The following is a 12761-nucleotide window of genomic DNA, read 5'->3' on the forward strand; positions in this document are numbered from 1 at the left end:
GATTGATTGATTGATTGATTGATTGCTGGGGGAAATACAAGGTGATCAGGTTGTCCCACATGGGGCTCACAGTCTTCATCCCCATTTTCCAGATGAGGCCACTGAGGCCTGGAGAAGTGAAGTGGCTCACCCAAGGTCACAAAGCAGACAGTTATAATAATAATTTTGGTATTTGTTAAGCGCTTACTATGTGCCAAGCACTGTTCTAAGCACTGGGGGAAATACAAGGTGATCAGGTTGTCCCACGTGGGGCTCCCAGTCTTCATCCCCATTTTCCAGATGAGGCCACTGAGGCCCGGAGAAGTGAAGTGGCTGACCCAAGGCCACACAGCAGACAATAACAATAATAATTTTGGTATTTGTTAAGCATGTACTATGTGCCAAGCCCTGTTCTAAGCGCTGGGGGAAATACAAGGTGATCAGGTTGTCCCACGTGGGGCTCCCAGTCTTCATCCCCATTTTCCAGATGAGGGAACTGAGGCCCAGAGAAGTGAAGCGACTTGCCCAAAGCACACAGCTCACCAGTGGCGGAGCCGGGATTAGAACCCATGGCCTCCGACTCCCAAGCCCGGGCTCTTTCCGCTAAGCCATGCAGCGATATTAAGAATAATAATAATTGTGGTAGTTGTTAAGCGCTTACTATGTGCCAGGCACTGTACTAAGCGAAGGGGTGGATTCAAGCAATTTGGGTTGGGCCTAGTCCCTGTCCTACGTGGGGCTCACAGTCTTCATCCCCATTTTAATAATAATAATAATAATGGTATTTGTTAAGCGCTTACTATGTGCCAAGCACTGTTCTAAGCGCTGGGGGAGATACAAGGTGATCAGGTTGTCCCACGTGGGGCTCACAGTCTTCATCCCCATTTTAATAATAATCATAATAATGGTATTTGATAAGCGCTTACTATGTGCCAAGCCCTGTTCTAAGCGCTGGGGGAGATACAAGGTGATCAGGTTGTCCCACGCGGGGCTCACAGTCTCCATCCCCATTTTAATAATAATAATAATAATAATAATAATAATAATAATAATAGTATTTGTTAAGCGCTTACTATGTGCCAAGCACTGTTCTAAGCGCTGGGGGAGATACAAGGCGATCAGGTTGTCCCACACGGGGCTCACAGTCTCCATCCCCATTTTAATAATAATAATAATAGTAATAATAATAATAATCATGGTATTTGTTAAGCGCTTACTATGTGCCAAGCACTGTTCTAAGCGCTGGGGGAGATACAAGGTGATCAGGTTGTCCCACGGGGGGATCACAGTCTCCATCTCCATTTTAATAATAATAATAATAATGATAATAATAATAATAATAGTATTTGTTAAGCGCTTACTATGTGCCAAGCACTGTTCTAAGCGCTGGGGGAGGCACAAGGTGATCAGGTTGTCCCACGTGGGGCTCACAGTCTTCATCCCCATTTTAATAAGAATAATTATTATTATTAATAATAATAATAATAATAGTATTTGTTAAGCACTTACTATGTGCCAAGCACTGTTCTAAGCGCTGGGGAAGATACAAGGTGATCAGGTTGTCCCACGCGGGGCTCACAGTCTCCATCCCCATTTTAATAATAATAATAATAATGGTATTTGTTAAGCACTTACTATGTGCCAAGCACTGTTCTAAGCGCTGGGGGAGATACAAGGTGATCAGGTTGTCCCACGCGGGGCTCACAGTCTCCATCCCCATTTTAATAATAATAATAATAATAATAATAATAATAATAATAATAATAATAATGGTATTTGTTAAGCACTTACTATGTGCCAAGCACTGTTTTAAGCGCTGGGGGAGATACAAGGTGATCAGGTTGTCCCACGCGGGGCTCACAGTCTCCATCCCCATTTTAATAATAATAATAATAATAATAATAATAATAATAATAATGGTATTTGTTAAGTGCTTACTATGTGCCAAGCACTGTTCTAAGCGCTGGGGGAGATACAAGGTGATCAGGTTGTCCCACGCGGGGCTCACAGTCTCCATCCCCATTTTCCAGATGAGGTCACTGAGGCCCAGAGACGTGAAGTGACTTGCCCAAGGTCACACAGCAGACAAGTGGCGGAGCCGGGATTAGAACCCAGGTCCTTCTGACTCTCAGGCCCGGGCTCTATCCCTAGTAAGCGCTTAATAATTTTTTATTTTTTAAAGGTATTTGTTAAGCACTTACTGTGTGCCAGGCACTGTACTAAGCGCCGAGGTGGATACAAGGAAATCGGATTGGACACAGGCTCTGTCCCACCCGGGGCTCCTAGTTTTCATCCCCATTTTCCAGATGAGGGAACTGAGGCCCAGGGAAGTGAAGTGACTCGTCCAAGGTCACCAGGTCACTGAGGCCCAGAGAATCAATCAATCAATCAATCAATCGCATTTATTGAGCGCTTACTGTGTGCAGAGCACTGTACTAAGCGCTTGGGAAGGACAAATTGGCCACCAGGAAGACCCCCAGCCCCCCCACCCAGGCGACCCCAAAAAGCCTCCTGCCCACCCGGCAAAGCCCCAGGAAGCCCCCAGAAACAGCCCAGCCCCCCGCCCAGAGGGCCTCAGGAAGCCCCCAACCCCCAGTGTAGTAGACCCCCAGAAAGACCCCGCCCAGAGGGCCTCAGGAAGCCCCCAACCCCCAGTGTAGTAGACCCCCAGAAAGAGCCCGGCCCCTCGCCCAGAGGGCCTCAGGAAGACCCCAACCCCCAGTGTAGTAGACCCCCCATAAAGACCCCACCCCCCCGCCCAGAGGGCCTCAGGAGGCCCCCAACCCCCAGTGTAGTAGACCCCCAGAAAGAACCCGCCACCCCCGCCCAGAGGGCCTCAGGAAGACCCCTAACCCCCAGTGTAGTAGACCCCCAGAAAGACCCCACCCCTGCCCAGAGGGCCTCAGGAGGCCCCCAACCCCCAGTGTAGTAGACCCCCAGAAAGACCCCACCCCCCTGCACAGAGGGCCTCAGGAAGCCCCCAACCCCCAGTGTAGTAGATCCCCAGAAAGAGCCTGGCCCCCCGCCCAGAGGGCCTCAGGAAGACCCCTAACCCACACTGTAGTAGACCCCCAGAAAGACACCGCCCCCCCCCCCACCCAGAGGGCCTCAGGAAGACCCCTAACCCCCAGTGTAGTAGACCCCCAGAAAGACCCCGCCCCCCCCCGCCCAGGGGGCCTCAGGAGGCCCCCAACCCCCAGTGTAGTAGACCCCCAGAAAGACCCCCGCCCACCCACCCAGAGGGCCTCAGGAAGCCCCCAACCCCCAGTGTAGTAGACCCCCAGAAAGACCCGCCGCCCCCCCCCCCCCCCCCCCCCCGCCCAGAGGGCCTCGGGGAGCCTACAACCCCCAGTGTAGTAGACCCCTAGAAAGACCCCGCCCCCCCGCCCAGAGGGCCTCAGGAAGCCCCCAACACCCAGTGTAGTAGACCCTCAGAAAGAGCCCAGCCCCCCGCTCGGAGGGCCTCAGGAAGACCCCAACCCCCAGTGTAGTAGACCCCCAGAAAGACCCCACCCCCCGTCCAGAGGGCCTCAGGAGGCCCCCAACCCCCAGTGTAGTAGACCCCCAGAAAGAGCCCGGCCCCCCCGCCCAGAGGGCCTCAGGAAGACCCCTAACCCCCAGTGTAGTAGACCCCCAGAAGGACCCCACCCCCGCCCAGAGGGCCTCAGGAGGCCCCCAACCCCCAGTGTAGTAGACCCCCAGAAAGAACCCGCCACCCCCGCCCAGAGGGCCTCAGGAAGACCCCTAACCCACAGTGTAGTAGACCCCCAGAAAGACACCGCCCCCCCACCCAGAGGGCCTCAGGAAGACCCCTAACCCCCAGTGTAGTAGACCCCCAGAAAGAGCCTGGCCCCCCGCCCAGAGGGCCTCAGGAGGCCCCCAACCCCCAGTGTAGTAGACCCCCAGAAAGACCCCCGCCCCCCCCGCCCAGAGGGCCTCAGGAGGCCCCCAACCCCCAGTGTAGTAGACCCCCAGAAAGACCCCGCCCCCCCCGCCCAGAGGGCCTCAGGAAGCCCCCAACCCCCAGTGTAGTAGACCCCCAGAAAGAGCCCCCCCCCTCCCGCCCAGAGGGCCTCAGGAAGCCCCCAACCCCCAGTGTAGTAGACCCCCAGAAAGAGCCCGGCCCCCCGCCCAGAGGGCCTCAGGAAGACCCCTAACCCACAGTGTAGTAGACCCCCAGAAAGACACCGCCCCCCCCCACCCAGAGGGCCTCAGGAAGACCCCTAACCCCCAGTGTAGTAGACCCCCAGAAAGACCCCGCCCCCCCCGCCCAGAGGGCCTCAGGAGGCCCCCAACCCCCAGTGTAGTAGACCCCCAGAAAGACCCCACTCCGACCGCCCAGAGGGCCTCAGGAAGCCCCCAACCCCCAGTGTAGTAGACCCCCAGAAAGATACCGGCCCCCCGCCCAGAGGGCCTCAAGAAGCCCCCAACCCCCAGTGTAGTAGACCCCCAGAAAGACCCCGCCCCCCCGCCCAGAGGGCCTCAGGAAGCCCCCAACCCCCAGTGTAGTAGACCCCCCAGAAAGACCCCGCCCCCCCCGCCCAGAGGGCCTCAGGAAGGCCCCCAACCCCCAGTGTAGTAGACCCTCAGAAAGAGCCCGCCCCCCCCCCCCCCCCCCCCCCCGCTCAGAGGGCCTCAGGAAGACCCCAACCCCCAGTGTAGTAGACCCCCAGAAAGACCCCGCCCCCCCACCCAGAGGGCCTCAGGAGGCCCCCAACCCCCAGTGTAGTAGACCCCCAGAAAGACCCCGCCCCCCCGCCCAAAGGGCCTCAGGAGGCCCCCAACCCCCAGTGTAGTAGACCCCCAGAAAGAACCCGCCCCCCCGCCCAGAGGGCCTCAGGAAGCCCCCAACCCCCAGTGTAGTAGACCCCCAGAAAGAGCCCCCCCCCCCTCCCGCCCAGAGGGCCTCAGGAAGCCCCCAACCCCCAGTGTAGTAGACCCCCAGAAAGAGCCCGGCCCCCCGCCCAGAGGGCCTCAGGAAGCCCCCAACCCCCAGTGTAGTAGACCCCCAGAAAGACCCCACTCCCGCCCAGAGGGCCTCAGGAAGACCCCTAACCCCCAGTGTAGTAGACTCCCGGAAAGACCCCACCCCCCTCCCAGAGGGTCTCAGGAGGACCCCAACCCCCAGTGTAGTAGACCCCCAGAAAGAGCCCGGCCCCCCCGCTCAGAGGGCCTCAGAAAGACCCCTAACCCCCAGTGTAGTAGACCCCCAGAAGGACCCCGCCCCCCGCCCAGAGGGCCTCAGGAAGCCCCCATCCCGCAGTGTAGTAGATGTGAAGTGACTTGCCCCAGGTCATACAGCAAACAAGTGGTGGAGGCGGGATTCGAACCCATGACCCTCTGACTCCCAGCCCTGGGCTCTACCCACTAGTCCATGCTTTTGTCCTCTCCCAAGCGCTTAGTCCAGTGCTCATCACACAGCGGGTGCTCAATAAATTCTGATTAAATGACTCCTACCTTCTGGCTCTCCCCGCCGGCGGCATCTTCGGAAACCCCTGTGGGAGAATAATAATAATAATAATAATAATAATAATAATAATAATAATAACAACAATAATAATCACATTTATTAAGCGCTTACTATGTGCAAAGCACTGTTCTAAGCGCTGGGGAGGTTACAAGGCAATCAGGTTGTCCCACACGGGGCTCACAGTCTTAATCCCCATTTTACAGATGAGAGAACTGAGGCCCAGAGAAGTGAAGTGACTTGCCCAAAGTCACACAGCTGACAAGCGGCGGAGCTGGGATTCGAACCCATGACCTCTGACTCCAAAACCCGGGCTCTTTCCACTGAGCTACGCTAATAATAATGTTGATATTTGTTAAGCGCTTACTGTGTGCAGAGCACTGTACTAAGCGCTGGGGCGGGGGACACAAGGTAATCAAAGTTGTCCCACGGGGGGCTCACAGTTTTAATCCCCATTTTACAGATGAGGAAACTGAGGCCCAGAGAAGTGAAGTGACTGGCCCAAAGTCACCCAGCTGAGACTGGGTTCCCTCAATCGTATTCATTGAGCGCTTTCTGTGTGCAGAGCACTGTACTAAGCGCTTGGGAAGTGCAAGTTGGCAACATATAGAGACAGTCCCTACCCAACAGTGGGCTCAAGCGCTTAACAAATACCACTATAATTATTATTCATTCAATCGTATTTATTTATTGAGCGCTTACAGTGTGTAGAGCACTGTACTAAGAGCTTGGGAATAGGATAGTATGTCGTATATTACAGTATAGTATAGTACAGTATAGAGAAGCCGTGCGGCTCAGTGGAAAGAGCCCAGGCTTTGGAGTCAGAGGTCATGGGTTCAAATCCCAGCTCTGCCCCTTGTCAGCTGTGGGCCTTTGGGCAAGTCAATTCACTTCTCTGGGCCTCAGTTTCCTCATCTGTTAAATGGGGAGGAAGACTGTGAACCCCCCGTGGGACAACCTGATCACCTTGTATCCCCCCCAGTGCTTTGCACATAGTAAGCGCTTGACAACTACCATCATTATTATTTCTTGCTTTGCATCATCATCATCAATCGTATTTATTGAGCGCTTACTGTGTGCAGAGCACTGTACTAAGCGCTTGGGAAGTACAAATTGGCAACATATAGAGACAGTCCCTACCAACAGTGGGCTCACAGTCTAAAAGACTGCACATAGTAAGCGCTTAACAAATACCATTATTATTCAATCGTATTTATTTATTGAGCGCTTACAGTGTGTAGAGCACTGTACTAAGCGATTGGGAATAGGATAGTATGTCATATATTACAGTACAGTATAGTACAGTATAGAGAAGCAGTGCGGCTCAGTGCGAAGAGCCCGGGCTTTGGAGTCAGAGGTCACGGGTTCGAATCCTGGCTCTGCCAATTGTCAGCCGTGTGACTTTGGGCAAGCCACTTCCCTTCTCTGGGCCTCAGTTCCCTCATCTGTAAAATGGGGATGAAGACTGTGAGCCCCACGTGGGACAACCTGATCCCCTTGTATCCCACCCAGCGCTTAGAACAGTGCTTGGCACATAGGAAGTGCTCAATAAAGACGAATGAATGAATAAGTGCTTAACAACTACCGTCATTATTATTATTTGCTTTGCACATAGTAAGCGCTTAATGAATGAATGAATCATCATCGATCGTATTTATTGAGCGCTTACTATGTGCAGAGCACTGGACTAAGCGCTTGGGAAGTACAAATTGGCAATCAATCAATCAATCAATCAATCGTATTTATTGAGCGCTTACTATGTGCAGAGCACTGTACTAAGCGCTTGGGAAGTACAAATTGGCAACATCTAGAGACAGTCCCTACCCAACAGTGGGCTCACAGTCTAAAAGGGGGAGACAGAGAACAAAACCAAACATACCAACAAAATAAAATAAATAGGATAGAAATGTACAAGTAAAATAAATAAATAGATAAATAAATAGAGTAATAAATATGTACAACCATGGCAACATCTAGAGACAGTCCCTACCCAACAGTGGGCTCACAGTCTAAAAGGGGAGACAGAACAAAACCGAACATACTAACAAAATAAAATAAATAAAATAGATATGGACAAGTAAAGTAAATAAATAAATAGAGTAATAAATATGTACAAACATATCTATATATATACAGGTGCTGTGGGGAAGTCATTCATTCATTCATTCACTCAATTGTATCTATTGAGCGCTTACTGTGTGCAGAGCACTGGACTAAGCGCTTGGAAAGTACAATTCTGCAACAGAGACGATCCCTGCTCACAAGGGGCTCACAGTCTAGAATTATTAGATGGTTATTATTATTTATTATTATTATTATTATCTTGTCGCACTCACCCGGGGCCTTGTCCGGCAGCAAGATCTGCAACAGGGTGGACAGGATGGCCAACTGATCCTTGGTCAGCTCCTCCCCGGGGCCCACGGACTTGGACTTCGGATACTGATGGAGCGGCCCTGCGGCGGGGGAGCGGGAGGGCGTCAATCAGGTAGTCAGTCGGTCCTATTTATTGAGCGCTTACTCATAATAATAATAATAACCGGGATATAATAATAATAATTGGCGTTTGTTAAGCACTAACTATGTGCAAGGCACCGTTCTAAGCGCTGGGGGAGGATACAGGGTGATCAGGTTGTCCCACGGGGGGCTCACAGTCTTCATCCCCATTTTACAGAGGAGGGAACTGAGGCCCAGAGAAGTGAAGTGACTTGCCCAAGATCACACAGCTTTTAGACGACTGTGAGCCCACTGTTGGGTAGGGACCGTCTCTAGATGTTGCCAACTTGGACTTCCCAAGGGCTTAGTACAGTGCTCTGCACACAGTAAGTGCTCAATAAATACGATTGATGATGATGATGATGATGTGGCGGAGTCGGGATTCGAACCCGTGACCTCTGTCTCCAAAGCCCGTGCACTTTCCACTGAGCCACGCTGCTTATTATGAATGAATTATGAATGATTGATTGAATAAGTGGTGGAGCCGGGATTAATAATAATAATAATGAAGCTGCAGGGGTATCTGTTGAGCGCTTACTACGCGGCAGGCCCTGTACTGAGCGCAGGGGTGGATATGAGCCGGGTTGGACGCTCACGGCATCGTCCCCCATTTTCCAGATGAGGGAACTGAGGAGCCGAGGAGTGAAGTGACTCGCCCAAGGTCACACAACAGATTTGAACCAGGATTTGAACGCAGGTCCTTCTGACGGACAGGCTTGGGCTCCTCCCAGTAGGCCATGCTGCTTATTACTCAGTGGAAAGAGCCCCGGCTTGGGAGTCAGAGGTCGTGGGTTCTAATCCCGGCTCCCCCACTACATAATAATAATAATAATAATAATGGCATTTGTTAAGCGCTTACTATGTGCAAAGCCCTGTTCTAAGCACTGGGGGGATAGAAGGTGATCAGGTTGTCCCACGGGGGGCTCACAGGCTTCATCCCCATTTTCCAGATGAGATCATTGAGGCCCAGAGAAGTGAAGTGACTTGCCCAAGGTCACACAGCAGACATGTGGCGGAGCCGGGACTAGAACCCATGACCTCTGTCTCCAAAGCCCGGGCTCTTTCCACTGAGCCACGACTTGTCAGCTGGGTGACTTTGGGCAAGTCACTTCACTTCTCTGGGCCTCCGTTCCCTCATCTGTAAAATGGGGATTAAGACTGCGAGTCCCCCATGGGACAATCTGATCACCTGGTAACCTCCCCAGCACTTAGAACAGTGCTTTGCACATAGTAAGCGCTTAATAAATGCTATCATTATTATTATTATTATTAATCCCGGCTCCACCACTTATTCAGTCATTCAGTCGCATTTATTGAGCGCTTACTGTGTGCAGAGCACTGTACTAAGCACTTTGGGAAGTACAAGTTGGCGACATATAGAGACGGTCCCTACCCAACAACGGGCTCAGCTGTGTAACCTTGGGCGAGCCACTTCACTTCTCCATGCCTCCGTTCCCTCATCTGGAAAATGGGGACGAAGACTGGGAGCCCCCCGTGGGACAACCTGATCACCTTGTATCTCCCCCAGCGCTTAGAACAGTGCTTGGCACATAGTAAGCGCTTCACAAATCCCAAAATTATTATTATCATTATTGTTATTGGGTGCAGAGCACTGGACTAAACTCTTAGCAGAGGATGATCTCTTGGCACATTGTAAGCGCTTAACAAATACCATCATTAGAGAAGCAGCGTGGCTCAGTGGGAAAGAGCCCGGGCTTTGGAGTCAGAGGTCATGGGTTCAAATTCCGGCTCCGTCAATTAGCTGTGTGACTTTGGGCAAGTCACTTCTCTTCTCCGGGCCTCAGTTTCCTCATCTGTAAAATGGGGATGAAGACTGTGAGCGCCCCCGTGGGATAACCTGATCATCTTGTAACCTCTCCAGCGCTTAGAACAGTGCTCTGCACATAGTAAGCGCTTAATAAATGCCATTATTATTATCTAATTCTCCACAGTGAACCCCCCATTTTACAGGTGAGGTAACTGAGGCGCAGAGAAGTTAAGTGACTTGCCCAAAGTCACTTCCCCTCCTTCCGCTCCCCCTCGTCCCCCTCTCCATCCCCCCCGCCTTACCTCCTTCCCTTCCCCACAGCACCTGTATAGATGTCTATATGTTTGTACGGATTTATTACTCTATTTATTCATTTATTTTCCTTGTACATATCTATTCTATTTATTTTATTTTGTTAATATGTTTGGTTTTGATCTCTGTCTCCCCCTTCTAGACTGTGAGCCCACTGTGGGGTAGGGACCGTCTCTAGATGTTGCCAACTTGGACTTCCCAAGCGCTTAGTACAGTGCTCTGCACACAGTAATCAATCAATCAATCAATCAATCAATCGTATTTATTGAGCGCTTACTGTGTGCAGAGTAGACGGTCCCTACCCAACAGTGGGCTCACAGTCTAGAAGGGGGAGACAGACAACAAAACCAAACTTATTAACAAAATAAAATAAATAGAGAAGTGAAGTGCTCTGTGTGCAGAGCACTGTACTGTAATAGTAAGCGCTCAATAAATACGATTGATTGATTGATTGATTGATTGAGGCCCAGAGGAGTAAAGAGACTTGCCATATGTCATGAAATAACAACAGCAACAACAATAATAATAATAATAATAATAATAATAATAATAATAATAATGATAGTATTTGTTAAGCATTTTTACTCTGTGCCAAACACTGTTCTAAGCGCTGGGGAAGGTACAAGGTGATCAGGTTGTCCCCAGTGGGGCTCGCAGTCTTAATCCCCATTTTCCAGATAGTAATAATAATAATAATAATAATAATAATAATAATAATGACATTTGTTAAGCACTTACTATGTGCAAAGCACTGTTCTAAGCGCTGGGGGGATATAACATGATCAGGTTGTCCCACGTGGGGCTCACAGTCTTCATCCCCATTTACAGATGAGGGAACTGAGGCTCAGAGAAGTTAAGTGACTTGCCCAAGGTCACACAGCAGACATGTGGCGGGGCCGGGATTCGAACCCATGACCTCTGACTCCAAAGCCCGGGCTCTTTCCACTGAGCCAGTGAAAGGACTTACCCAAGGTCACACAGCAGACTAGTGGCGGAGTCAGGATTAGAACCCACGACCTTCCCCACAGCTCCTGTTTATATGTATATATGTTTGTACGGATTTATTACTCTATTTCTTTATTTATTTTACTTGTACCTATCTATTCTATTTATTTTATTTTGTTAATATGTTTGGTTTTGTTCACCGTCTCCCCCTTCTAGACTGTGAGCCCACTGTTGGGTAGGGACCGTCTCTAGATGTTGCCAACTTGGACTTCCCAAGCGCTTAGTACGGTGCTCTGCACACAGTAAGCGCTCAATAAATACGATTGATTGATTGATTGATTAGTCCAGTGCTCTGCACACAGTAAGCACTCAATAAATACGATTGATTGATTGATTGATTGATTGATTGAGGCCCAGAAGAGTAAAGAGACTTGCCCTAGGTCATGTAACAACAACAACAACAACAACAACAATAATAATAATAATAATAATAATAACAACAATAATAATAATAATAACGATAGTATTTGTTAAGCACTTACTCTGTGCCAAACACTTTTCTAAGCGCTGGGGAAGATACAAGGTGATCAGGTTGTCCCCCATGGGGCTCACAGTCTTAATCCCCATTTTCCAGATGAGGTCACTGAGGCCCAGAGAAGTGAAATGACTTACCCAAGGTCACACAGCAGACAAGTGGCGGAGTCGGGATTAGAACCCACGACCTCTGGCTCCCAAGCCCGGGCTCTTTCCACAAGGCTGAGAAGCAGTATGGACTAGTGGGTAGAGCCTGGGACTCGGAAGGACCCGGGTTCTAATCCCGACTCCGCCACTCGTCCGCCGCGTGACCTCGGGCCAGTCCCTTCACTTCTCTGGGCCTCAGTTTCCTCCTCTGTAAAATGGGGATTCAGACTGTGAGCCCCATGTGGGACGGGGATTGCGTCCAAATTGATTAGCGCTAATCTAGTGCTTAGTACAGTGCCTGGCACATAGTAGGCGCTTAACAAATACCAAGATTATTAATAATAATAAATAATAACGATATTTGTTAAGCACTTACTATGTGCCAAGCACTGTTCTAAGCGTTGGGGGGGAGGTACAAGGTGATCAGGTTGTCCCACGTGGGGCTCACAGTCTTCATCCCCCTTTTACAGAGGAGGTCACTGAGGCACAGAGAATAATAATAATAATAATAATAATAATGGCATTTATTAAGCGCTTACTATGTGCAAAGCACTGTTCTAAGCGCTGGGGAGGTTACAAGGTGATCAGGTTGTCCCACGGGGGGCTCACAATTTTAATCCCCATTTTACAGATGAGGCAACTGAGGCACAGAGAAGTGAAGTGAGTTGCCCAAAAGTCCCACAGCTGACAACTGGCGGAGCCGGGATTTGAACCCATGACCTCCGACTCCCAAGCCCGTGCTCTAATAATGATGGTATTTTTTAAGCGCTTACTATGTGTGAAGCACTGTTCTAAGCGCTGGGCACTGTTCTAATTATTATTATTATTATTATTATTATTATTATTATTATTCCCTGCCCACAGTGAGCTTCTAGTTTAGAGGGGGAGTCAATTCCTTCAATACCCCAGGTTCCCTTCTTCCACCTCTCCCCAACGCTCCCATCATTTATGTCCATATTTGTAATTAATTTATTTATATTAATGTCTGTCTTCCCCCCACCCCCAGACTCATTGTGGGCAGGGAATGTATCTGTTTATTGTTGTACTGAACTCCCCCAAGCGCTTAGCACAGTGCTCCGCACGCAGCGCTCAATAAATACGATCGAACGAATGCCT

General features: G+C 50.3%; 1 protein-coding gene across 2 annotated transcripts in view; it reads right to left on the minus strand.

Moving 5' to 3' along the window:
* Positions 1–12761, minus strand: part of PTPRN (protein tyrosine phosphatase receptor type N) — a 132490-nt gene that overhangs the window by 94466 nt on the left and 25263 nt on the right. Inside the window, exons 7-8 of one of the 2 annotated variants that reach the window (XM_038743237.1) lie at positions 7783–7899; positions 5437–5474 (exon numbers count right to left, since the gene is read on the minus strand). In XM_038743237.1, coding sequence (XP_038599165.1) covers positions 5437–5474; positions 7783–7899 — 155 coding nt within the window. The remainder of the gene's footprint in view (positions 1–5436; positions 5475–7782; positions 7900–12761) is intronic. The other variant, XM_038743238.1, reaches the window with a different exon arrangement.

Source organism: Tachyglossus aculeatus, chromosome 1 (assembly GCF_015852505.1).
Source record: "Tachyglossus aculeatus isolate mTacAcu1 chromosome 1, mTacAcu1.pri, whole genome shotgun sequence".
Lineage (NCBI taxonomy): Eukaryota > Metazoa > Chordata > Mammalia > Monotremata > Tachyglossidae > Tachyglossus > Tachyglossus aculeatus.